The sequence below is a fragment of the Lepidochelys kempii genome, chromosome 8 (genome assembly GCF_965140285.1).
Source record: "Lepidochelys kempii isolate rLepKem1 chromosome 8, rLepKem1.hap1, whole genome shotgun sequence".
NCBI classification, from domain to species: domain Eukaryota; kingdom Metazoa; phylum Chordata; order Testudines; family Cheloniidae; genus Lepidochelys; species Lepidochelys kempii.
Genome location: NC_136387.1, coordinates 44,514,418 through 44,542,069, shown reverse-complemented (window position 1 = coordinate 44,542,069; position 27,652 = coordinate 44,514,418). Strand labels below are relative to the sequence as shown.

The 27,652-nt window shown below is 53.9% G+C and overlaps 1 protein-coding gene across 3 annotated transcripts in view; it reads right to left on the bottom strand.

Annotated features, from left to right (window-relative positions):
• PDE4DIP (phosphodiesterase 4D interacting protein) overlaps nucleotides 1-22,566 on the bottom strand; it is a 150,196-nt gene extending 127,630 nt beyond the window's left edge. Inside the window, exons 1-2 of one of the 3 annotated variants that reach the window (XM_073356288.1) lie at nucleotides 22,325-22,566; nucleotides 4,357-4,412 (exon numbers count right to left, since the gene is read on the bottom strand). In XM_073356288.1, the coding sequence (XP_073212389.1) occupies nucleotides 4,357-4,412; nucleotides 22,325-22,344 (76 nt within the window). In that variant the 5' untranslated portion in view covers nucleotides 22,345-22,566. Of the gene's footprint in view, nucleotides 1-4,356; nucleotides 4,413-13,791; nucleotides 14,031-22,324 lie in introns of those variants that run through there. The other 2 variants (XM_073356295.2, XM_073356287.1) reach the window with 2 other exon arrangements.
• Between the last annotated feature and the right edge of the window lie 5,086 nt (nucleotides 22,567-27,652).

Sequence of the window (27,652 nt, the reverse complement as noted above, 5' to 3'; positions counted from 1 at the left end):
CTGCACCCAGATTTTGCAAGCTGTACAACTAAGAATAATTTGTTATGCTCGAGGATGTTGGTAGCTGCCAAAAAGCAGGTCTTTGATCTATGGACAGTCACAGACTTTGCGGAAGTTGATGGGTATGCTAGCTGTCCTCCATTCTGGCTAAATGGAAGAAGCATTTAAGCTTCTTTATGGAGAAAGATAGCTGAACTAGACACCACCCTGCAAAGCACTGGCCACATGGAAGACCTGAGCAAGAACTAACTCAGGGAATATAGGAGTTTCCCTGGGAACTGATGGCAAATGCCAAGGGCTGGGGCAGTAGCAGATTTAAAGTTCGAGGGGCCCTGTGTGCAACTTCAATCCCCCCCCTCCAAGAAAAAGAACATTCTCTTTTATCTCCCCCTTACCCCCCATTTTTCATACTTTTATTTTCATTTACTTCCCATTACTTTATAATATAGAAGGACGAAGGGAAAAAAAAGAGGTACCTTATTGGGGCAGGGGGCAGGTGCGGGCTCTAGGAGGAAGTTTGGGTGCAGGCTCCAGGCTGAGGGGGGAGGGAGGCAGGCAGGGGGGTGGTGCTTACCTTGGGCAGCATGGCTCCCAAAGAGAACCGGCACACCCCTCTGGCAGTGGCTCCTAGGCAGAGGGGGGCAGGGAGTCTCCATGCACCACTGCCTGCAGACACTGACCAGACTGCTCCCATTGGCTGCAGTTCCCGGCCAATGGGAGCTGCAGAGTCGGTGCTTGGGGTGGGGGCAGCATGCAGAGACACCCGCCCCCACCCCCTCCAGGGGCTGCAGGAACATGCCGGCCGCTTCCAGGAGCGAAGCAGCACGGAGGAAGGGAGGCAGAGCAGGCAGGGAACCACCTTAGCCCTGCTGTGCTGCGGCTGCTTGCACATCTCTGTGCACCCCTTGGGGGGAGGGGGGCAGCAGGTCTCCATGCACTGTCCGGGGTAGGGGCAGAGCATGGAGCCACCTCCCCGCCCCGGGGCACGCAGAGACCTGCTAGCAGCCGGCCGCTTCCAGGAGCGGTGTGGGGCCACAGCATGCAGGCATCCACCAGCTGGGACTCAGGCGCAGGCTGTCAGATATTCGTCCTGCATTTTGGGGGCTCCCCTGTCATTGGGGGCCCCGTGCCACTGCACGGTCTGTTTCATGGTGAATCCGCTCCTGGGCTGGGGCACTAATTGAATGGCAGAGATGAGTGTGAGAAGTCAGGAGAAAGTCAGAGAAGCAGGGGTCATGTGTCCCCGAAAGGAAGCCAAAAGAGCTTCTTTGGCACAGAGTGCTGGCTGGCAGCAGGCTTAGTATTGTCAGCCAGTAACTCCCTGCTGTTGGTTGGCCCCACCATGCATTCTTTGTAAATAAACAGGGTTGCACCAAGGAAACATTTGATTTGTATCATCAGTTTCTCCTCCTAAGGGAAACAACCCGACAAGACCCCATATATTGACTAACCACTCAAGCTTAAAGGGCCAATATTATCTAGCCTTTGTGCTCACCCAGGAGTTGAAATGCTTTGTGATGGATGGATAAGGTGGTCTCTGAGTTCCTGCGTGGTTTCTCAGGGCATCACTATAGGGGTCAGTTAAGGCTGTTTACTTGACCTTCTCTGGATTTCATGGGCTTGTTTTGTTTATAACTACAGTAAAGAACAGAATTACCGGACACGTAGATAAACACAATATGTTGGGGAAGAGACAGCATGGCTTTTGTAAAGGGAAATCATGCTTCACCAAACAAGCACATGGACAAGGGTGATCAGGAGGATATAGTGTACTTGGACTTTCAGAAAGCCTTTGACAAGATCCTTCACCAAAGCCTCTTAAAGTAAGCAGTCATGGAATAAGAGGAAAGGTCCATTCATGGATCAGTAACTCGTCAAAAGATAGGAAACAAAGGGTAGGAATAAATGGAGAGAGGTAAATAGTTGGGTCCCTCAAGGATCTGTACTGAGACCAGTGCTGTTCAACATACTCATAAGTGATTTGGAAAAGGGGGTGTGCAGTGAGGTGGCAAAATTGCAGATAATACAAAATTATTCAGAATAGTTAAGTTCAAAGCTGACTGCAAAGAGTTATAAAGGGATCTCACAAAACTGGGTGACAAAATGGCAGATGCAATTCAGTGTTCAAAAGTGCAAAGTAATGCTCATTGGAAAAAATAATCCCAATTATACATACAAAATAATGGGGTCTAAGTTAGCTGTTACCACTCAAGAAAAAGATCTTGGAGTTATTGTGAATACTTCTCAGAAAACATCCACTCAAGCTGCAGCAGCAGTCAAAAAAGTGAACAGAACGTTGAAAATCCTTAAGAAAGGGATAGATAATAAAACAGAAAATTCATAATGCCAAAACTGAAATCCCTGGTACGCCCACACCTTGCATACTGCCTGCAGTTCTGGTCACCCCTTTCTCAAAAAAAGATATATTAGAACTGGAAAAGGTACAGAGAAGGGAAACAAATTTGATTAGGTGTATAGAACAGCTTTCTTCTGAGAAGAGATTAAAAAGACTGGAACTGTTCACCTTAGAAAAAAGAGATGCCTAAGGGGCAGATATGACAGATCTATAAAAATCATAAATGTTATGGAGAAAATGAATAGGGAAGTGTTATTTAGCACATCACAAACCCAGGAACTAGGGGTCACCCGATGAAATTAATAGTCATCAAATTAAAAACATACATAAGGAAGTAGTTCTTCACAGAACACATAGTTAACCTGTGGAACTCTTCATGGATGTTGTGAAGGCCAAAAGTATAACTTGTTCAAAAAAGAACTAGATAAGTTCATGGAGGATAGGTCCATCAATGGCTATTAGCCAAGATGGTCAGGGACATGACCCCATGCTCTGGGTGTCCCTAAATCTCTGACTGCCAGAAGCTGGGACTGGACAACGGGAGGGATCACTCCATAAATTGCCCTGTTCTGTTAACTCCCTCAGAAGCATCTGGCACCGGTCATTGTCAGAAGGCAGGATACTAGGCTAGCTGAACCATTGGTCAGACCCGCTATGGCCATTCTGATGTGATTACATTACAGCATTGTTTCAGGGTTTTTTATCCTGAGCTCACTGATAGTAACCCTCAGCTTTACCCAAAGCGTCAAGTATTTTGTCTGAAGTCATCCTCATGTCCTTGGCAGTTTGAATTGTCTGACATGTACCAGAAACAGATCAGCTTGGGGAGCCCCTGAGCTCTGCTGTCCAATGGGACCAGCTGAGCCAGGCTGCTCTGCAAGTCACAGGTACCAGAGAGCCAGGAAGTACGGACACCTATGAAGCGTCAGGGGTTGGCATGGTACTCAGCCAGCTTCTTATTGCATGTCCCTGCTTCCTCAGGCGCCATACCTTGACTCCAGCCCTTGCCCCTGCGGCACCCCTGAAGCCCACAGGCCCTGCTGCAGGCCTCAGTGGGCCAGCAGGAACCATACGCACAACACAGACAGTACTAGGGTCCCCAGCAGTTCCTGGGGACTTTCAGGAGCCCACAGGGAAAGAAATCTGGGCCTGGGCCTGGAATCAAGGTCCGGACAGGGAGCCGGAAAGCAGGGGAAATGGTTGTGAGAAGTGCACTCGTTCCCAAGCCAAAGAAACAGAACATGGGCAAGAACTCTCTCTTATGTACCAGAGCACCTCACATTCGGATGTATTTCCCTGGGGGGAAAGGTGAAAATCCCCATTGTGCAGCTGGGAACCGAGACACAGAGACACTAAATGACTTGGCCAAGTCACACAGGAAGTCTTTGGTGGGGCAGGGTGGATCAAGGTCTCTCAAGCCTCCTGCTAGCACCCTAAACCACTGAGCTACTCTTGCTCTCCTATCTCATAAGGGTTATAATGGAAGATTGGTCACTATGCAGAGACAGAGTCTGCATGATCACATGACAACACATTAAGAGGAAAAGAGATCTAAAAACAGCTGGAGGGTAATGGAAGCATGAGTAATGTGCTGGAGTCTGTAACTAACTAGCTATCCCAGACCAACTGGATTGCTTTGCTGAGGGAATTACAAAGTTAGTGGATCAAGGTTACAGCGTACTCAAAAGAATAACATGAATTAGCTAGAATACATGTGCTGCCAGATGAGGTAGAAGCTGGCTGAACGACCACAGCGGAAGGGTCATTATAAATGGCCACGAGTTGCGCTGGAGAAAGGTGACCAGTGGGGTACACCAAAGTTTGCTGCTAGACCTCCAGTGCTAACTGGGATGGGGGACACACAGCACACTCCTGACATTTACAAGGGTCTTGGGAGTGGGCGGAGCGAAGAACACAGATCAGAGGCGCCCACACAGACAGCAGGGCCATGCCCGACCTGGGAGCAGGCCAGCTCTTCAATACAGGGCAGTGCTCCTTACCTGTCAAGTGACTGGCTCCGGGCACCATCTCCTTCCCGTCACCATCACAGCAAGCCCTGCGGAGAAGAACACATGGGGCGATGTCAATAGACAGCACTGCACAGCAGGGCTGGGTTCCCAAGGCAGAAAGCTTCCCTTCTTTTACTGACCGAGACCCCAATAATGACCTGTGGCACTGTCCCCTATCCACAGAAACCACCCCGCCGGCCACAGATCCAGAGAGAGCCCGATACAAAATCCCAGCATCCCCATTCAGAGTGTCCCCAGCACCGTCCTCCCCAAGTATCTCAATACGGGGAGTTCCAAGCACTCAATGCATTCCCCATCCCACAGCACTATTCGAGCAGTTCGGTGCCCAGAGTTCACTCTAGGGTTGTTCACGTCATGTTCAAGTAACATGTTCAAGTAGTCCTGCTAGCAACACTGCCCAGTTGTTTATTTCTGACTTTGGTTTAGTGTCTCATCGACGCTGGGAACTCTGGCTGGGTACACTGACAACAGACTTATCAGCCACTTTCTCTAGGCCTGTCCCGAAGTGGGGCTTGGGGAAGCTCCAGCATGTGGCATAAATAGGATGGCTCCCTGAGGAGAGAAGCCTGACATCTCCTAAAGGGTGTAGGTGCTGTGACAGAAATGGAGTGATACACAATGTTGTGGACACTGTAGGAGCTGCAATGTACAAATCTTATAATATTTATACTTGGAGACATTCTGGGACCCGCCAGACCACAGGGCTACAAGCAGTTTCGAAGTGCTGTGATTACTGCAGAGAGGAGGCACTGTCAGCAGCTGTCTAGGCGTTCAAGCTGGCACAAAGGGATGCAAAGGTTACATCTGCACAGCAGTCGGAGGGGTGACTGCAGCCTAGGGCACACTTGTGCTAGCTTTGCTCTAGGTAGCATGGCTAAAAATGGTAGAGAAAACATGGCAGCCTGGACCCCAGCAGAGGCTGCACAAGCCTCCCTGGAACTCCGGGTACGTACTCACATTGCCCCATGTGGTGATGGGCTAGACCCCCCGTCTTCACTGCTGCTTTTAGCCATGCTCGCTAGATTCCAGCTCATGCAGGTGTGCCTACCCAAGCTGGAGTCACCCTGCTCCAAGCTGCAATGTGGACATACCCAGGCCCCATGGAATGGTGCTTTCCCAGTCAAGGGAATGGCAAGCATCAGGGGAAAACACCCATTCCATTGAGCTTGCTCCATTATTTTAAGATCTGTTCTCTCTCAAATGCTTTTGTTCTAAACAAATGCTAATTAAAGGAAGCTGTTGGGTCACTAATTCTCACTGTCCTGTCCTGGAGGGACAGAATTGCAGAGTCTGGGCATACACCAGACCTGCTGAGGTACTCACAGTGGGCTGAACCCAGCTCCTGCTCTGAGAGTGGCAGGATCGCCTGACCCCACCCTGAGAGGTGATGGCCAGAGCTCCCATGGGGTGCTCTCGGAGACACCAGGAGGGCTCAGAGGTGCAGTCCACCTGATAACCGGGACAGGCACTACAATTAAGGTAAGAGCTGCTGCAGTTGAGGCTGTCATGCAAGAGGAAGAAATTCAGGTCCTGATCCCACACTGAGTGCTGTGCGGGCAGACCTCTGAGCCCATGCAGTGTTCACTGCAAAATGAGGGCCTTGGCGCATGGGGCTGGGTCACACATTATGGACTGGCTGCAATTCACGGAGATTCCTCCTCCATGAGCCGGCTGAACGCCCAGCGCTGCTGAGTTTGCAGCCTGCCTAGTCCTGTGCATGGCAAGAACCTTCTGTCTTCAGTTGCTTATAACTTTGCTAAACTGTAACCTTGGGGGCTGAAATGTGCCACATTTCGGCTCTGCTGCAGCTTTCCATTTATTGCTGATACGTTTGATTTTCCAGCAGCTCTGCCAGTTTTGAGAACTGACATAGAGGGGCAGGCGGGAGGCAGCACTGCCAGTGTTTATAAAGGTTATCTGCAACCTTTCCTCAGAGCAGCTCAGGGTTTGACAGCAGGAAGTTAGAAACCTGGCAGGGGTAGGAGGACAGGTCTGGGATCAGAGCCGCCCGGACCTTTTGCTGCTCCAGGAAAGTCTGTCCAGACCTGGCCAAATTACAAGCCACAGAAAAGTGTTTGTGTGTGTGGTCCCTAATCCCATGAGGGGCCCTGTCTGGCGCCAGACAATAAGTGGAAGGACAGCAAAGCCATTGCAGGTGGATGGCAGAGTTGAGATGGAAATGGAGGTGCCCTCAGGACAGAGTCACTCTAGACCCATGAGCAGCTCAGATTCCCTCAACTCAGACTTGAGTGGGTCTGTGTGAGCTGCTGGCAAAGAGAAGAGAAATCCAAGCCCCCCTTGGGAGGGGAGGGAGGAGGGCACAGAGGGCTCCTCCTGAGCAGGGCCGGCTCTAGGATTTTTGCCACCCCAAGCGAAAAAATTTTTGGCAGCTCCCACTTTTTTTTGTGCCCCCCCCAGCTCCACCCCAACTCCACCCCTTCCCAACCCCTTCCCCAAATCCCCGGCCCCACCTCCTCCCCCAGACGTGCCGCATTTCCCCCCCCATTGCTTCCTGCAGCTCCCCCCCCTGCAAGCCCCCACCCTATCTCACCTCCGCTCCGCCTCTTCCCCTGAACACGCCGCTGCTCCACTTCTCCCCCCTCCCTCTCAGGCGAGGGAGAGGCCGCACGTTCAGGGGAGCAGGTGAAGAGGAGGTGAGCAAGGGGGGGGAGAGCACAGGAAGTAATGGGGGGGGTAGAGGAACCGCTCCCCGCCCCAGCTTGCCTCCGCTCTACCACTGTCACCTCCCCCGAGCTTGCCGCTGCTCGGCTTCTCCTCCCTCCCTCCCTCCCAGGCTTGCAGCACGAAACAGCTGTTCTGCATGCAGCAAGCCTGGGAGGGAGCAGGGAGAAGCGGAGCGGTGGCAACGCGCTCAGGGGAGCGGGCAGAGGCGAGCTGGGGCGGCGGGGGCACATTTCTAGGGGTGGCAGGGCCGGCGCCGGAATGACACCCCTAGAAATGTGCCGCCCCAAGCACCTGCTTGTTTTGCTGGTGCCTAGAGCCAGCCCTGTTCCTGAGCAGAAACTCCTGCTACCCATCGGACTCAGCCTTCTGCCTTTTCTGCACCACTGCATTAACCTCTTCTGGCAGCACGCTCCACCTGCATGGTGAGCTCTGCTCCTTCCTCATTTGAGGGGCCCTGCTCAGATGCTATGCGAGCAAACTAACACAGAGCACAGTGCTGGCCCAACCCCCCAGCGGGGCCCTTGTGCCCAAGGCAGTGGAGGTGCATGTGTCCCGGTGAGCAGAGTTCATGCACCCAGGAGCATGAGGCTGGGCTTGTGGCCCGGCTTTGATACAGAACCAAACACTGCATTGGCAAACTTTTCTGCAGGAGGAATCTTCCAAAGAAAACATGGCAGGCTCCAGGTGGAGCTACCAGTGACCTGATGTCCTGGGACAGAGACACACGGGAGTCACTAACTTCCTGCCTGTTTGCGTATTCCTTTAACAAGCCCTGTGCCCCCAGGGCTGGGTGGGCAGTGGAAGGCAATGGCGTCTATTACAGCTGGAAGGGCAGCAGCTCCTCCTGGCGCTCAGGATTCCTGCCTCGGCCAGGCCGGTCATTGCATCAATAAGCGGTGAGTTACGGGATGGGAAGAATGAATATACTTGGGGGATGGATTTCTTGGGGGCAGTGAGGATTGGACAGTTGGGGACACAGGGGAACCCCCCCTCCCCAATTTATGGTGGGGGACACAGAGCTGCTGCCTCCCCCATGGAAAGAGCTGGGGAGATCCCCCAACCATGCCCTACTCCCCAGTGGAGAGATAGGTCAGTAGATGCTGGGGAAGTGGGCCTGCTGCTCCCCCTGGAGACTGCAGGGTGCAAGACAGAGAAATCTCAAGCCACTGGCCTCCCACCAAGAACATGGCATGCCCCTTCATGCAGCCTCGCTCTGGATCTCCACTGCAGAAAGACAGACTGAGACCCAGGGCTAGAGACAGCAGCAACCTGCATGGAACTGGGAGGGCGGAGCCCGAGTTGCAGGAGGGAAAGGTTAGGAGGAATCAGTCCGTGTGCACATGGTTGGCAGGCTGGCTGCAGTTGCAGCACCTCTGTAAATAGATCTCTTGACAAAGAGCCAGTTTCATTTCAGAAACAAGGAGTCCTTTCATGCTATTGCCCAGTCGGCAGGACGTCAAAGAGTGCCTGTACCTGCATGAGCCACAGACACACCCCACTCCCGGCTCGTCCCTACCTTTGACTGCTTTAACTTTGCAGCCCTCACAATCTCCTAACACAGCGTCACCACATCTCTTAGGAAATTCCGTGATGTGGATTCATTGGCCCAGCCACCCCCAGACCGCCCTTCTCTACACAGGCTGAGCTCCCCTCCCATGAGGTCACCATCCATGCCTATGCAAAGCCAACAAGGGACATGGCTCTGACCTGGTAGTGTCTTAACTTCCCTTTGCACAGGTGTAAGTGACTCTGCAAAATGCAGGGCACTGGGGGCCCGTTAGGAGCTGCCCTGTGTACCTCCGGAAGTCACAGGAGAGCTCTTCTCCCCCGTGAGTTAGGAGCTACGAGGCAGGAGCTTACGCAGGGCACTGCTTCCCCTGTCAGACACACACACACACGCAGTGTGACCTTCCCCAGTTCATGTACAATTCATGAGCTGAGGAAGAAAGCTCCATACCAGAGGTACACTGCACATGCACAACTCTTATAAATCCCACAGCAAGGGTATACACAGGAAATCAATGTAATCGGTTATTTACCAATTCAATAAATACACACACACACACCCCCAACAGAGAGAAGGGAATGCTCATCACTTTACACAGCATTAGACAAGTACATAGGCAATGAGTTCCCTAAAGGAGAAACAGCATTACAATTTACTAAGCTAAAGCACATTAGTAGGGGAATAAAAGAGAAAAACTATCTGCCTGGCAGCTGAAGAAGGAAGAAATTCAAAATGAAACTAGGATGAAATTTACCCTCATGTCCAAGCAGCTGATCCATGTACCTCCTCTCAAGCCAGGGCTGACGCAGTGGGGTCCCTGAATTGGGGTGAACTGTCTTTCATTCACCACACACAAAGAGAAGTTAGCATATTTTATGTTTTTATGTTTCAGGAAGGTTTCCATGACTTCACTGCTTTGCATCCAGAAACTTAACACGTAGGAACCAAAAACACAAAGAGACAAAGCAGGCTGCTCCCTAAGGCAGAGCGGCACAGCTCACCCCCCTTGCTCTTTGCAGACTGCCTGCTGAAGGCCCAGATTACATGCTTCTCTACAGAGCCCCTTAGCCTGCAAGCAGGCCTGGGAAACACCTTACACTTAAAGTGATAGCTAGTCATTTTAACCCGATTCTCAATACACCACAAACTGCACCCTTAATGAACTATTAGACGAATCAAGAAATTAACACCACATCCCCCTCACACAGTTTGAAAAGTTTTATCACACTGTCCAAACTGTAACACAAGAACCTATACAGACGTAGAGAGCATACTTAGCTGAGACCAGTTCTCTTCCACTGTAAGAGAGGATAACTGGAACTAGGCAAAATGCTAACTGTAGCGGGTCAGTTACCCCGCTCCGGTGGAAAAAGCTAGGCTGAGTGGGGGAGCAGCCACAGCTGGGGCCATGCCCAATCAGGCCACAGCTGGCCCTATAAAAGGGCTGTGAACTAGGAGCTGGACTAGTCTCTCTCCAGCCTGGGAGGAAGAAGGACCTAGCTGCCTGGAATTAGGGCAGGGCAAGGCAAGGCAAGAGGAGCTGGGGAGCTCCACCCTGGCAACTCCCCAGGCTGTAGGCCTTGTTAAAGGCCAAAGGCAGGTACTGGGGCTAAAGAGGTGTAGCCCAGGGTTAGCCAGAGGCAGCTGGTCCAACCCCCTTGCCGACGATGAGTGGCCATTACAGACTGCAGTTTGTCCCAGTGAGAGGGGCTGGATGATGACTAGTAGTAGCCACTGAGGCAAGGTGGGTGTAGAGGGTTGGGGGTTCCCTTGGGAGGGGAGACCCAGAGTGTGGGGGCACTGCAGGGAGGCAGCACCCTGAGGTAAGGGACACCGGGGTCCGGGAGGGACATGGGGGCCTGAGGCAGGTGAGACATTGGCCAGAAGCAGGCGCTCCAAGGCTGGAAAGAGCTAATGCCCAGAACGGCCAGCAGGAGGTGCCACACCAGTGAGTCAAACAACCTGCTTCACTAACGTTTGCATGTTTCCAAAGCTACATTCCTCTTCACTTGGGGAAGCTCCTGGGGAGCTAACCCGAACATTAGGAGGTTCCTAGATCACTCCTGCATTCACCAAAGCATCAAGCTCTGTGATTAAAACACCAGGAAGAAATGAAGCACACAAATCAAGGGATTTCAAGAGCTAAGCTGTGACAGCAATATTCCATTTTTGGTACTTTTTATTCCTATTAGCCCTGCGGAGCCAATGCGCTGAGGGTCTGTCTTTGTGGCAAAAAAGGGTGTAATGTGTAGAGCTGGGGAGAGCTCAATTGCTGTGAAATCCTACTGGAGACAATTACCAGGCACAGGTAATTCTCAGCGTAGCTAGTTGCACTCAGCCTAACTCCTCCATGTGGCATTTATCTCAACTAGCTATGTCAAAGTAAGCACTACCAGTGCCTTATCTCCACTAGGATTTTACATGGAGTTAGGTTTTAGGGGCAGAGAAGACACAGGGTACATCAACACTGCAAGTTCAGGGTCCTATTTCCAGCTCAAGGAGACGCACTCAGCTAGCCCTCCTCGGGCTAGTGTGGTAAAAATACAGAGCAGCCACTGCAGCGCAAGCAGTGGGAGCAGCTAGCCACCCTGTGGATGTACCTAGCGTCTCCGCTGGGCACACACTTGCCATCTGTGAGGATGTGACGCAGCAGGGAGGGGGGAGTGTTGACCTGGGAATGTGCCCTGGGGATGGGAGACCTGAGAGCCCGTAACCTGAGCCAGGAGGGGGAGGGAGCAGTAACACCTCTGCCCAGGAATGTGAACACAGGCTGCAGAAGGGAGCCTGCTGGGGGGGTTTAGTTTCAGTTTGGTGCTGGGTGGAGGAATGCAGGGAACCCCAGGGCTGGGGTCTAAGCTCCCTGCTCCCCCAGAAGGACTTGACTGAGGGGTCCTGGTTGTACCCACAAGCTCTGTTTTGGACTGTGTTCCTGTTGTCCAATAAACCTTCTGTTTTACTGGCTGGCTGAGAGTCTCAGTGAATCCCAGGAAGAGGGGTGCAGGGCCCGGACTCCCCCACACTCCGTGACACTATCTCACCGCTCGTGCTCCACAGCTACAGTCTAGTTTTAGGTTTCAGAGTAACAGCCGTGTTAGTCTGTATTCGCAAAAAGAAAAGGAGTACTTGTGGCACCTTAGAGACTAACCAATTTATTAGAGCATAAGCTTTCGTGAGCTACAGTTTTAGCACCCGAGCCCAGGAGAGTTAGCGTGATTCTGTCTCCTCATGGGGCATTGTCCACCCAGCTCCAAGGGTAGATACAGTGTATATCCATAGGTGCCAACTCCATGGGTGCTCCAAGGCTCAAGCACCCACTGAAAAAAATAGGGGGTGCTCAGCACCCGCAGGGCCAGATTAATCTTTTGTGGGCCCCGCGCTCTGCCCCCAGGCCCTTCCCCCACTCAGCCTCTTTCCCCCAAGGCCCCGCCCACCACTCTGCCCCTAGACCGCACCCAAACTGTTCACCATATCTCCATCAGACAACCCCACTGAGGGCACTGGGCCTCCGCAGGGAACTGATGGGCTCATTCAAAGACAGTGGGGTTGCACAGATGTCCCCGAGGGGCTGGCATGGCGCTGCCGAGCTACACTTCACCTGGGACTCTGCTGAAGGAAGGAAGGATCCCATTCAGCTCACAGCCTTTGCTACATGGGGTCTTTCGGGTCAAACATTTCCCATCATTGCTGCCTTGGGCTCAGCTCCCTCCCATGGTCGCAACAGCGAGAGCTCCAGCGGTGACAAGGCAACAGAGGCTGGAGGGTGGAGACCTGCTCTAAGCAGGGTCACACAAGGTAGGGAGAGATTCCCGACCGGGGCAGGGGAGAATTCCCCCAGTGCAGGAGCAGCACATGGCATGGGAGCCAGGAGGGCAGGGGCTAGTCAGCACAACTGATGTGGCTGGAGTGTTTCCACCCATCTTCCGCTCTAGGTGCAGTACAGAGCGCTGGACACAGAGGATGCAGCTGAGAGACACGCAAAAACAGCTTCCTCCCGTTCCATCCCCAGCGCCCCACCAACGCAAGCCTCCAGCCCAACTCCTCCCCCATTCTCTCTCCCATGCAAAGGCTAGCAGAAGGGGGGGCTGGGACAAGCATGGTCTCAAGGTTACAATCAAGGCTCCAGTGAGGCCAGGTGGGAAGCCCATTTGACAGCCACGCACCCCTCCCCAAGAACGCCCTGCACCAGGGGATTAAATGGGCGATGCTTAGCTTACTGGTAGTGCAATTGTCTATGGCACTCAAGCTGAGGCACAACCAGACCTAAACATGACATATCTGGTCTCATTTCCTCACGTCACCTTCACCCCTACAAATCCACCTTCTTAAGAGCCCTCTCCCCCGCAGCCTTCACGCCTGCTCCCACTCCTCCTGGGAGCACATAACGGATCAGAGCCAGCCTCGGACACTACATCAGTGCAATGCTACGGCTCTCACTGAAACAGAGAATTAATGCTTTCCTGGGAACTTTCCCGTGCCCACCTTGTCTGCCTTGGAAAGGTCCCAAAACAGCTACGCCGGAATAAGAGTAAACCCACACAGGGCTTACAATGAAATAACTATTCCAGTCAATGCTCAAGCGTATGCCAGCGCTTAGAAACTAATCCACAAACTTTATACAAGGACGGCTACACCCACCACTGAACCAGCAGCCAGGGCTCTGAAATGGAACCTGCCAGATGTCAGCCAGCCCAGCACTTCCTGAAGCATCTAGGTGTTCCTTCGGTCACCCATCCACCAGCTGAGAGCGCCCCCTTCCAACTACTGATCCCGACCAGCCCAGGTAGCCAGTGAGGTCTGGCAGCCTCACAGCTTCAAGTATGGCTTCAGGACACCAAGCACTACCTTATCTGACTTGTCTATGGATTGGCCTGGGGTAAAATGCTGCGTTAGCAGGAGAGGAGCTTTGCTGGTGACACAAATGGTTCTAACAGGCCTGCCGTGCTAACCCTCTGTCCAGTGCACATGGACTAGAGCTAAGGTGCATGTGAGCTACCATGGGGGGGGTGTGCTGCAGCCAGCAATGGGGCTCCCACCCACATGGCATGCTGTAGGGGGCAGCACAGCCCGGGATGGCAGGGTGAGGCAAAGAGGGATCCCAAGAGCCGCTCTGGGAGGCAGCCTGCATGGGGTTTGCACAGGAAAGTCACATTTACAGCCCGTCTGTGCTAAGTCAGCTTAGGAGGCGAGAGGGAGAAGCCAGACCCAACACTTACTTTTTCCTTGTCGCAGCCCCTTCCATCTTGCGGCCCCTCTGCTTGCTCCTGGGGACAGCACCTCACCGATCCGCATAGGGAGAAGAAGGGCCCAGGTTTTTCTAGCTAAAAGCACAGCATCTCCCTGCAGAGGAGCCAGTCTCCTTCCTGCCTGGTTTGGCACAGAGAGTCTCTATCCGAATCACAGAGCACAGGCTGTCCCAAAGCAGCACACCTCGGAGCAGGCAGGCCAGGAGAGCAGCTGAGCACAGAGGACTCACACAGACTCCCAGATGACTGGCTGGCACGGGTTTCTCAGCACAGGCTGAGCTGTCAGCTCTGCTGGAGGTGGAGCCTCGGACAGTCATCAAACAACTGCACTAGCGCCCTGTGTGCTGTGCACAGCTACCCCCCAACCGGCGTAGAGCAACAAGGAGTCCATTGAAGGGGAGCAGGACCCGAGGCACCTGGAGCCCACGGCATTATGCAAGCTCCTGGGGTGGAAAGCACAGCCTCCAGCCCCACGAGTGCAGAGCTGCGAATGCTGCCAAGCTGATGAGAGCCAGCCTGCTTTCTAAGCCCCCTGCCCACACACATCAGATGCCCAGAAAGGAGAATCTTGAGTCCCCCAGTGGGTCCCTGCTGGATCTGCCACCCTCCCAGCCTTTGTTCCCCCCTTGCCGTGCAGGATCCTGTCTGAAGACGCCATGCACCCGTGACATGTGCACACTAGGTTCTGGGGGTAAATGGACAGCATTACCCAGAGAAGCCCAGCTGATTATTACACCTGTGTCACAACTCCATGGAAACGGTCTCCAGTGGGGGGGTCACGTCTCAGCAGCATGTTGTTTCGAAGCAGGCTGCCCCCCCCTCAACACCCCATGCTGCACATTCCAGCACTCCGGGCAGGCTATTCTTGGTCTGGTCTCAGCCTGTGGTCTGGACAGGAACTGGGCCTGCAGCAGTCTGGAATTATCCAAAGGACGGCCACAAATCCTGCCGCCCACAGAGGGGGGACGGTGAAAACGCACTCCGAATGGTGGAGACGCAGAGAGCAAGACAGCCAGACGTCGGCTTTGTTACACAGCTGCTTTCTCTGCATCCCCAGCCTCCCTGCTGGTGCGTCGCTGGCTGCAAACGACAGAGGCTTCTGTCCAATGCCATCACCCCTGAACAAATGCAGCTCACACTCCAAGTCAGCCGGACTGATTAGCAGGCTGTGGCGGCTGTACATTCCCATCCCGGGGCTACCAAGTCCATCTCCACAAGCAGTACATGCAGGCCTATGTCTGCACACTCGGGTTCCCAGAGTTCGGCACCTCAGCATCAGGGGCCCGGTGAGCAGAGATGCTGGCACCTGCAGCTCCCCCAGCTCAGATGGGAGCTGTGGGTCCCAACATCTCGGAGATCACGCTGCTTCTGTTCTGATGCCTAAATGCAGGGCAAAGGGCCTAGGCTTAGCCCCCACATTTGAAAGGTCTTGGGGAAGTGACTTGTCCTAGGTCACTGTCAGAGGGCAGAGGAGCCCCCAGCCAGGTTCCTGGCCTCCAGCCCCAAGAGCACCAAGCTGTCTCCAGGGGGAAGAGGCAGGCCGCATAGCGCTGTGCCCCTGCACTAGTGGATCCCACCAGCCTGTCACTGGGTGCAAACCCCAAGGACCTGGACTTGGGTCACCAAAGCATAGGAAGCCACGTGGCTGACTGAGCCCAAATAGAGGCCTGGGGAGCAGGCACCCTGGGACCTTTTTAACAGGGGCTGGGCCAGGAGAGTTGCACTCGCCTGGAGCATCGTGGCCAGAAAGAAACTAACCTCCCTTCCCCCAGCACAGCTGGGCCTGAGGAGGTGGCAAGAGAGGCCCAACGCCAGCAAGGAGCCAAGCAGAGAGGTGTCACAATGCTGCTGAAGGGAGGCTGGGTGGCCGGGCTGGGGGAACCCACCCAGCAGCTGTAAGGGGCAGACACGGGTCCAAGCGGGAGGTGGGAATTCAAGGCAGCCTGGCAATGGGAGCAGTGGGAGCAGTGGATGAGTCACTGCTGCAGAGAACCCAGGGAGGGCCTACCAGGGAACCGTGCCATTCTGTGACAGGCCAAGGGCAGCGCCCAGGCTCCGAGGGGCAGCTCCAGACATGGGTCACAGCAGGCAGCTGGGCAGCCGTGGGGCTGTAGCTCAGGGAATCAGGGGAAATCACCAGGAGGGGAAGGACTTGGGGGAGGCAGCCCAGCTGCTGCAACAGGAGAAGTCTGGTCCCCCAGATCCCTCTGGGGGAGTCAGGTCAGTGGCAGGGTAGCAGTGGCCTCTGCCATCAGCAGCTGCAGGGGGACCCTTGGGGGAAGCAGAAGAAGGAGTTGAGCAGCTACTGCGGGACCGAGTTTCAATACAAACCCCAGTGCAGCTGGCCTGAGCTTTTCACAGGGGGAGGGCAGCAGCGGGGGCTGGAGGAAGAGTTGGACTCATGTCCTCAAGGCGGGGAGAGATGAGAGGAGTTGGTCATGGAGTCAGCGCAGCTTGGAAGAACCTGTCTAGCAGGACAGGGTAGCCAGAGTCCCGTCTGGACAAGCCAGACATCATCATGTACGGCTGCCAGACAAGCTACTGAGCTACACATGTCCAGGATATCAGACAACCCTACTAGCCCCACAAGCCAGAAGATTTCTGCCCGCAGAGAGAGGCCCATGCTGTCTGTATAGGGGCAGCACAGGCCTGTAGGAAAAGCTCACCCTTATACCCACCATTGAACCTCTACTCAATAACCGGACTGCCATGTGTGTGACTCTGGTTCAGAGCCAGTTATACCTGTCAGAGAATCATAGAAGTGTAGGACTGGAAGGGACCTCGAGAGGTCATCTAGTCCAGTCCCTTGCACTCAAGGCAGGACTAAGTATTATCAGATTCTAGACCATTTCTGACAGGTGTTTGTCTACCCTGCTCTTAAAAATCTACCACTTTCCCACCCATCTACAAGGCTTGTTACCATGTCAAAGAAAGCTATTAGGTTGGTTTGACATGATTTGTTCTTGATAAATCCATGCTGACTGTTACTTACCTTCTTATTATCTTCTAGGTGTTTGCAAATTGATTGCTTTATCTTTCCGGGTACTGCAGTTAAGCTAAATTCCCTGGGTTGTCCTTATTTCCCTTTTTATAGATGGGCACTATATTTGCCCTCTTCTAGTCCTTGGAAATCTCTCCCGTCTTCCATGATTTTTCAAAAATAATCACTAATGGGATATCTCCTCAGTCAGCTCCTTGAGTATTCTAGGCTGCATTTCATCAGGCCCTGCTGCCTTGAAAACATCTAATTTATCTAAGTAATTTTTAACATGTTCTTTCCCTATTTTAGCATCAGATCATACCTAATTTTCACTGACGTTCATTATGTTAATTGCTTCTAACCTTTTTGGTGAAAACTGAAACAAAAAAAGTCATTTAGCACTTCTGCCATTTCCACATTTTCTGTTATTGTCTTCCCCCCTCATTGAATAATGGGCCTACCCTGACCTTTGTCTTCCTCTTGCTTCTAATGTATTTGTAGACAAATGTCTACAAATGTCTTTATGTCTCTAGCTAGTTTAATCTTGTGTTGTGTTTAGGCTTTCTAATTTTGTTCCTACATGATTGTGTTGTTTATGTATATTCATCCTTCAAAATTTGACCTAGTTCCCACTTTTTATAAAAGACTCTCTTTTTGAGTTTCAGATCACTGGAGATCTCCTGGTTAAGCCAGGGTATTCTCTTGCCATACTTCCTATCTTTCCTACGCAGTGGGCTAGTTTGCTCTTGTGCCTTTAATAAAGTCTCTTTGAAAAACTGCCAGCTTTCTTGAGCTGTTTTTCCCCTTTGACTTGCTTCCCATGGGATCTTACCTACCAACTCCCTGAGTTTGCTAAAGTCCGCCTTCTTGAAATCCATTATCTTTATTGGCCTGTTTTCCCTCCTACCATTCCTTAGAATCATGAACTCGATCATTTCATGATCACTTTCACCCAAGGTGCCTTCCACTTCCAAATTCTCAGCCAGTTCCTCCCCGTTTGTCAAAATTAAATATAGAACAAATTGACTCCAACACATTCCAAGAACTTGTTGGATAATCTGTGCCTTGCTGTATTATTTTCCCCAAGAGATGGCTGGGTAGCTGAAGTCCCCCATCTCCACCAAATCCTGTGCTTTGGATGATTTTATTAGTTGTTTAAAAGGAGCCTCATCCACCTTCTCTTCCTGGTTAGGTGGTCTGTAGTAGACCCCCCCACCATGACATCACCCTTGTTTTTTACCCCTTTTATCCTTACCCAGAGACTTTCAGAGACTGTCCTAGCAGCCTGCCCCTAAGAAAAGCACCTGCATTGTAAGACCATGGGTACCACTACAAGGGCTTGCCTTGTTATCACGCCAGCTGTGGCAGGAGCCATGTACCCCGAGGGGGTTCCCAGAGGGGGGTATACACCACAGCACTGAGAGCAGCTTACGCCCCGAGGCCGGGGGCGTCACCGTCACTGAGCCTGTAAGGAACACTGGCATTCACCATTGGCCTGCTCCCATTGCCTCTCATGGCGAAGGATGGAGCCACATGTGCAGCTATGGGAGCAGAGAAAGAAAAGGCTGGCTGTGAGAGTGACCCCACCCGCCTGCACTCCTCTGAGCAAGGAGGCCAACCACCGCAGAGATGGGTTCTCAAGGGCAGAACAAGGAAACCTTGCCAGTCCCAGCCTGAGCTCACTCACCCTTCACACACACCAGGAGAGCGCCTTGGCCAAGGAGGCATGGAATCAGGCAGGCAGTTTGGTCAGGAGCGGTACAGAAAGAACACCGGGCTCGTGGCACCAGCTCCAGTTATTGGCCCAGCTTACGTGGTATCCTGTCTGCAATGCTGTACATGGGTGCTGGGGGAGGGGAATCCCTCTCTGACCCCCACAAGGGGCAGCTGATGCATCGAGCTGTGCATAGGAAACGGTCCACCACAGAGTGAGAACCTAGTGCCAGCACTCTCCCTGCTTCCCAGCCGGGGAGAGTGATCTGCCAACGGCCTCAGAGCGGCAGCAGCTGCTTCGGCCTTTCTAGGCGCGGGTGACAGCCAGCGGCATGGAACTGGGTGCGTGTCAGAGATCAAATCCACTAGCAAACCCCAGAGCAATGCAACCAGACAGGTGTTCCACACAGCCAGTCTTTGAGGAGCTCACCCCATCACCCCCAGAGACAGAGCTCTCCTCTCTAGGCTCAGCTCCATCATGTGTCAACCGCAGAGAGTCACAGAAAGAAGCCTGTGGTGCTAACACTGAGCCAGGTACTCTGCTTGTTTCCCTTATTCCAGTGACATTTCAACACATTGATTTTAAACATCCGTGAATCTCCTGAAACTATTTTCTTCAGTCTGGGCTTGACTCTGCTGTCAGGGAAACAGTCACAAAACACACAAAGCCTAAAGGAAATGGGCTCCGGAGTTTTGAAGCCAGGAGTGGCTGAAGTTGACATGCCAGTTGTCATGCTGGCCATGAAGGCACTGCAGACCTCTCTGTAGGCACGCACCTACTGACAGTGAAAAATGTACACCGCATGCTCCGTAAGTAACTTTCAGACTGTAACCAGGCCAGCTACCTCCCGTGTGCCTCCTCGTGGCCCTGGGTCATGCTACAGGCAGCCTGCCTCAGTTTCCCCTCTTGGTCTGTTCAAATAAACTTCAATTGAGGCTTTTTCCTGGTCAAAAAATACCCCTCCTTGGAGACTGGGCTTATGAATACACAATAAACCATAAATAAAACTCAAAACACCAAAACCAAGTCCACGCATAGATCCATACAACCTAAGATGTCTCTTCCTCTTCCCAGGACTTTCTGTCTGGGGCTTCTGCAGCCTCCGCTCTGCTTGGTCAGGGTCTCTCCCAGGCCACTGTACCTAGAGAGCTTTCCTCCCTCTCCACAGGCTCTGCCACAGCTGCCAGGAGCTTTTTCCCCTTCAGTGCAACTTCCAGCTGCTTTTACATTGGAATCCCTGATTCCCCCCAGATGGGGCTCATCCTCCTTGTCAAGGCTGGCTCAGCCCCAGGCTCTCCAGCCCTGGGGAGGCCACCCTGTTGCACAGACCTTCAGCCAATGTTTTTTAAACCAAGCTAGTCTTCAACAGTGTCACATGTCATCTGTTTTTTCAGCATGCCCCTCCCTAAAGTGTGACTATTTTGAAACAGAAAAATGTTTTCTTCTCCCCCTCATTCAACTCAAAAACAGCAGAAGAGGAATTTTCCTCAAACTGTGCAGGAAAAAAAGAAGCAGCACTTTTGGCGAGAAATTGAGCATGACAATTTTCAGCCCCAAAAGGTGAATGTCTCCAAAAACGAAGCATGTAACAGCAGGGAGAATCGAACAGAGTCAAAACTCTTCTGTAACCTTAACTATAGCAAAGGCCACTGAGCACTCCCTGAAATTAGAACCATCCCTTTGCACCTCCTGACTTTGGGTGCAATAGAAATGCTCATCCTTCCTCTTACATTAGGAGATATAGCTAGACAGGCAAGTGTGGGAGCTGTGCTGGGGGGACAGGAGACAATCAACTAGGGCATGGGGAGTTGCTGTTCTCCCCTGCAACGTTTTGAGAGGCCAGGTGCAATCTGCTGCCTTTTAGAGGACCAAGGCATTTCAAAATACTAGTGCTACCCAAATCAAAAGGCAGGATCTAATGCTCTGAGCTAGGGTAACTTGCCAGTGGCACATTACGTCCTGTTAAACCCAGCAGCAAGCTTTGCACACCCCATCACAGGCCTTCAGAGGCCCTCATGCTTTCCCCAAAATACCCGCACACATTCAACTAGCCAACACAGGGGTGCTGGAGCCAATGCCCATGCCCCATTCACAAACAGAGCGGTCTGAGGAACTTGAAGATGCACTCGCACCAGGAACTTGAAGCCCAGACAGAACGATGTTACCAATATTGCTTCCTCGGCAAAACCTTACAGCGTCTGACCCCAAGCCTATTCAGAGGGTGAGGGAGGGACTCTGCAGCAGGGACAGCGCTGACGGTTGCTGTAAGGAGGCAGGCAGGAGGAGGGTCCCTGTGAGTGGCAGTGGGCCACTGGGATCAGGAAGATGCAGCTGGCAGTTCTTGGAGGGCAGGTGGAGGAGTCCCGGGAGCTGAGTGAGATGGAGCAGGGCTCTGAGGTGGTGCAGCAATGAGGGAGGGAGGTGGGGTGCTGTGAACCACATGCTGCCCTAGCTGGCTGAGAAGAGAACCCACAGGTGGGTCCCAGCAGCAAAGGGCCCGCTTCTCTGCCTGCACACCATGCATCAATGAGCTCAGCTCCTGAGCTTCGGGGGCCAGCTGTGGGGAGGTCTGAGAGCGGTCACAGTGGCACTATGTTGGGGCACTTGGTTACAACCCAGCAATCCCCTCCTGCCCAGCCACTGAGACCAAGCCCCGTCCCCACACCTTTGCAGGCTGCAGCCCAGTGGAGTGACATGGTGATCCCGCAGCGTGGGCTCACACCGATAGGGGAGCAGGGACATTGTGCTACAGCCGGCATAGCACCAGCCCCGCCGAGGACAGAGCGGGAATCCAAGGAGATACGGCTCAGCAGCTGCGGCATGAACTAGCCCCCTGCAGGGCAGGAGGCCTCAGAGGTGCAAAAAGGGACTTTGCCCTTATCGCAGCCTGCAGGGCAGCAGCAGAGGGCCCAGTTTGTGCAGCCCCGGCCCAGTTTGTGCAGCCCCTGCACAGAGCACATCCCTGACAGTAAGAGCTGACACAGGGACTCGGGCCTCCCAACACAGCTGCCTAGGAAAGGGCCCAAAGTGCAGAAAGGCTGGCTGGCTCTGCCTGCAGGGACCACAGCAGCATGGGATCCCCAGATCACACCCCCACTGGGAGCCAATAGTCCTTCTGTGGCTTCCTCCAGCACATCAGCCCTCTCCCGTCTGCTGCAATGCCAGTCTGCTCTGGTCACCTCCGACCATGGCCCCAATTGCCGCCCGCCAGCCCCTCCGCTGGCTCCCTCTGGCCCTCCTTAAACTATGGCCCATCGCAGCCCCATCCTCATCTCTGGACCCTGGGCATCACTGCCCTGCTCCCCCACCAGTGATGCCAGCCTCTTGGTCGCCATCCCACCTTGGGCCACCCTTCCTGCCCCTGCTGAACCCTTTCCCCAGCTCCTGGAGGGCAGTGCCCCCACCCCTGTTAATAGAGAGGGAGAGTAGGGGGAAGCAGACACCTGCAAACTAGACATCATCCTGACAGTGCACCCCCATACTGCCCCTCTGCCCCCATCCATGTCACCCTGCCCCCATCGCACTGACTGTCCCCCAGTCCGGATCACCCTGCCCCCCATTGCACTGACTGCCCCCCGTCACACTGACTGCCCCCCAAATCCAGATCACCCTGCCCCCCATCATACTGACTGCACCCCATCGCACTGACTGCCCCCCAATCCAGATCACTCTGCTCCCATCATACTGACTGCCCCCCAGTCCGGATCACCCTGGCCCCCACCGCACTGACTGCCCCCCTATCCAGATCACTTTGCCCCCCATCACACTGACTGCCCCCCAGTCCGAATCAGCCCGAGCCCATAGCTCACCTGCGGCCCGGAGTCCACATCTCGGCTAGATCCAGCCCAGGCGCTTCCCGGGAAGCAGCAGCAGCCGGGGCCACGCGAGGCAGGAGCCCAGGCTGTGCCGGCCCCGGCTGGGCTCCTCATGGGCTGCTCCGGGAGCCGGGCTCCGCTCGCGCGTCGGCTGGGAAGGCGGCTCCGCAGCCGGCGCCCTCGGCTCGGCCCAGCATCCTCCAGCCAGGCATCCCCCAGCATCCGCCCGGCATCCTCCAGCCGGCATCCCCTCCTCACCCCTCCCCCGGCAGCTCTCACCAGTTCCCCCGCCCCCCCAGCATCCCGCATCCCCCCGCCCCGGCCCAGCATCCCCCCTCCCCCGCCTCCTACTCCCCAGGGTCCCTCTGCCCCCTCCTCCCCATCCCGCATCCCCCGGCTCCAGCCCAGCATCCCCCCTCCCCCTGCCTCCTACTCCCCAGGGTCCCTCTGCCCCCTCCTCCCCATCCCGCATCCCCCGGCTCTGGCCCAGCATCCCCTCCCCACCGCATCCCTCTTCCCCCCTCTTCCCCCCAGCATCCCTCCTCCCCGCCGCCTAGCCCAGCATCCCCCACTCCCATGGTCCCCAGAATCTTCTCCAACGCCTCTCCCTGCACCCTCCCCAGCATCCCCTTCCCCCACCCCTCTCCCCTGCACCCAGGCATCCCACATCCCCACTTCCCCTGGCCTCCCCAGCATCCTGCATCCTCCTGGCATCACCAACCCCTACCCCACCCAGGAGCCTGCCCGCATGCCCCTTCCCCCACCCCCGGCATCCTGCATCCCCCCACTCCCTTCTCCCACCCTGTTCCAGCATCCCCCATCCCTTTCCCTCCTCCATCATCCCCCATCATCCTGTCCCTACTGTCTTCCCCTACCATCCCCCTCAGCATCCCCCACCACATCTTCATTTCTCTTACCATCCCCACACAGCATCCCACCCTACCAGTCCCCCAGAACATCCTGGCCCCCGCATCCCCCTTCCCCATATGTCTTCCACCCCTCACAGCAACCCCTTCCATCCCCTGCCCAGCATACCTCCCCCTACCATCCTCTGCCCCCATCCCACCAGGCCCTCACTTCCCAGGCACACTGAGCCATGCATGGCCCAGGCCAGACCCCATTATAGGCGCCTGCACTGCGGCTCACAGAAGACACCACTCCCCTGGTCTTACAGCTTGGAAGGGATGGCAAGGGACAGCTCAGGGAAATGCCCAGCTTTCTGGCACCAGGTGCCTTAGGGGCATGAGAAGCTGCCTAGGCTCCTGCGGGGTCTGCACTGTGATGAGTCCCATGCAGCCCAGCCAAGGGCAGTGCTGAGCCTGCAGGATCCGCAGTTCTGCTAGTGACCCAGCCATCCCTGCCAGCTCCTGGCTATAGAACGGGGGTCCTTGCTCAGGGATGCTGAGGATGCCCTGGGTGAGGAGGCCTCATCCTCTCACATCACTTTCCCTTGTACAAGATGCTCCCAGAAGGCTGTGCAATGGGAAGGGCAGAGGTTTCGGGACTCACCATCCCTATCCTCTCCTGTGAAACCTAGGGAAGCCAAATTCTGTAATCTCCAGGCTTTTCCACCCCTGGCCAGAAAGGGGAGAGGATCTGCAGCAGTATGAACCGGGGTGACATCCGGAGTGGCCTGCTATTCCCCCAGCCCACAGAGGGTGGTGTGGAGTCAGGGCCTTTGCTCGCAGGCCATCCCAGTGGAAACTCTCCTCCAGGAGCAGGACAAGCAGCAGTGATGGCATTCCCACCCTGCGTGTTAGTGATCTCTCTCTCTCTCTCTCCTTCTCTCTGATATTTCTGGGGCCTTTGGGCTCTACCATCTACTGGACTGAAATCCAAGCCCCCAGCCTCCAAAGCACTGTATTAGCCAGAGTGGCAAAGCAGACAGTTAAACAACATTTTCAGATGTGGTCTCCGGTTTTGGAGTGCCCAGTGCAAGATCCCCGAGGGCTGCTTTCCAGCAGTGCTGACCACCCCTCTTCTGTCCCGCACAGAATCACACACACCAGATGCCTCTGTTGCGAGCGTTGGCCTTCCAGCTGAATTGCACGGATGCGACTGAGGGTCTGGCCATGCTCCCTGCCATCCAGGGCTGCCCTGGGAGAGAGCGCCGCCGCATGGAGAGAGCACTCTTCCCTTCACTATGAGAGGGGAGGCTAGCTGAAACACAAGGGATGCGATTGTGTTTTGTTAGCGCTGGGTTAAATGCAGCATCCTAACACAGTTTGAATGTGGCCAAATGCCAAGGGAATTGTACATTGTTATAGGGGCCAAAGACATTTCAGACCAACCCAGCATTTAAACAACAGGGACACAGCATAGCAAGCTATAAATCTCTGACCACATGCTAGTACAGTGCTATGTGACCACAATTTCAGCGTGGGGCTCCCTAGCATGAGGTCTGCCCCACAGTGACATGACAGTCCCCACTCAGAACACACATCCATCAATCCAGTACTCTCCCCTACCCCAAAAGGCCCATCTGTCCTTCCAGCATCAGCCCCTTGGGGAAGTTCCCAGGCTGGGAGCCAGCAGAGGAGGTGCGTACAGATGCGACATCCCCCCGGGGGCAATAGGCAGATGATCGTGCAGCAACAGACGCAGCTGGGGACTGAGTCCTATGCCTGTGATGGGTCTGCAAAGCAGCCTGCAGGGTTATGGTGCTGTAGCCACATTGACATTAACTGCTGTGTAAGTGAGCTGATGTTTTGCTCTAGGAGCATGACCTCAGCATCCGAGGCTGGTTAGAGTCTAGCACTGGTCAAGAAATGCCAAACCTTTTCCACGGGAAATTCATGTTCATCTACATTTCCAATTAAAACTGATCTTTTTTTCCAATGAAAAAAAGGAAATAAAAAAGGAAAAATTGGGGGGTTTGAAAATGATTTTCTTACAATTTGGGAAAAAAATTCAATAAAAACTTAATATAATAAAAATGAAATTTTATTGCATAAAAGGATGAATTTTCAAAGAAAAGCCAATGTACATTGCAGTTACATTTTGACAGAAAAACGTCCGCCAACTCCCACAGCGTCTGAGGGAGACCCTTGTAATAATAACATCCCGTCGCTCGTTTCACCTGTAGATCTCCAAGCACTTCCCAGAGCAGGGGAGTACCATTAACTCCATTTTACAGATAGTGGCTGGCCCAGGGCCATGCAGCAGGCCAGTGACAGAGCAGGGACTAGCATCCAGATTGCTGGGTCCCTGGTCAGTAACACCTAAGGCTAACCTAAGCAGAGTCAGAATGAGCTCTACCCTGACATCTGGTGGTGAGCTGTGGAAAAGGACTTTAGGGGCTGATCTCGTTTGCATGGGCACACCCACACTGCCTAGACTGCTTGCCCAAATGGTCACTTTGGCTGCTGTGGGATCCCCAGTCTCTCTGTTATTGGGGCAGGAGTAGTAAAGGGTTGTTATCCTGGTTATGTGAATCAAGGACAGTAGAACTGTACTTGGCATTTTATAACGGAGGGACTCACCCTCAACGAAGTAGCACTTGCTACGCAAGGGACATGGTTCCAAACCACCAGAGAATTGAAAGAGGTTGGGAACAAGTATGTGTACCTGGTAGTCCTCTCCTTCTGAAAACCCTAAACACTATTTTGACCCCCTTTTTTCCTTTCTCTCTCCCCACAGCGTAATAACTAGAGCTAATTTTGGCTCTATTAGGAGTCTTGTTATATGCTACAGAGCTGAAATTGCTGATACCTAGGTCTAAGCATTAGATTTACTTTGGGCGAGTGGTGCACTAGCACTGATAGTTCCCCATGCTACCAGCTAAAATTCACTGAGAGCTGAACTCACTAAAGAGCTGAAGTTGCTGGGGCGGGGGTTGAAGATAAGTTGGTGACTGGATGGCTGGTGAGCAGAGTGGATAGCTGGGCAGCTGGTGGAGAGGTGCGACTGGCGATGAAGACTACAGCAGAACCCCATGGAGAGGTGTGGCACTTGGCCGTTGACCCAAGAGCAGTGGAGCATGTAGGATGCTCCCCATACCTCCCTCCACTTCGACCCAGGCTGAGAGGTAAACTCTGCAAATGAACTTCTGAATTCTGGGGGAGCTGCACTGACCAAGGACAGAAACTGGGGTGGGGGGGAATTGGGTTTCTGGACTTAAGATCCTGAGGGGAAAAGGACACTGCCAAACTTACTTGGGGTGGGTCTTTTGCTCATGGTTGGTGTTATGAATCCTGTTTGTGGTGTTTCCCCAACATAATGCTGCATTGTTTCCCTCCTTTATTAAAAGGCTTTTGCTACACTCAGACTCTGTGCTTGCAAGAGGGGAAGTATTGCCTCTTAGAGGCACCCAGTGGGGTGGTATGTAATTGTCCCAGGTCATTGGGTGGGGGCTCGAGCCGGTTTTGCATTGTGTTATTGAAACAGAACCCCTAGATACTGAACGCAGCCCTTTTAGCTGCCAACTCTGACGGGCAGAAGGGTTACACTAGATTGCAGCACGTCTGACATCCCTGGCCAGGGAGAGTTCTCCAGATAACCCAGGGCCCAGGAAAACCCTGCTCCACCCACCCACAGAGCTGCACCCCTCCCCTTCTGCCTTTTCCCTTGCACCCAACGCAGATGCTACTGTGGAGGGAACAGGACCAAGTGGCACCCGTGTCCCCCGAGTGAGGGAAGCATTCCCACCAGCGCTCCCTGCACAGGGGAATGAAGAGTGAGGAAGAAGATGCCTGCTCTATAATGCCTCCACTATTGAGGGCACCTGCCCTCAGCTCAGCCGCTCCATCTCCCTTCTGGGCCCTTCAGTGCCACTGCCCATGTAGCTATGGCAACAAGGGACCCATGTCCCTCTGCTACCTGCCAGAAGGTGGCGCCCGGTCCTAGCAGACACAGACCCGGCCTCAGTGACCCATGCATGTGTACCTGAGCTCCGGGCACCCATTATGGCAACTCAGCTGCCCTAGGAATGAAGCCTCATGCCCCCAGCTAATCTGTCTAGCTACACAGAGATCCCCCCAGTGCTGCACTGCCTCCCGAGCTAGGGTAATCACAGCCCCCATGGACTTGGCGCTAGCTCCCGGGCATCAGCTCTCCCTGCATGAGCATGACCTCCCCCAAATACTACCTCCCACCAGAACGATGCCACTAGCGGCCAGTGGGAGAGTCTGGCGCATGTGGGACACAGAGCAGTGGACTGTGGAAGTCACGGACACAAGAGAGAAGAGACCACAGGCCTCAATGCATACAGAACTAAATGCAACAGTCGGCTCTGAGACTTAGCTCTCCACACACTGCACCACAAATGCACACACACACAAACCCATGAAATGAATCTACCTATTTCTGCTAGAGGTGGGGACG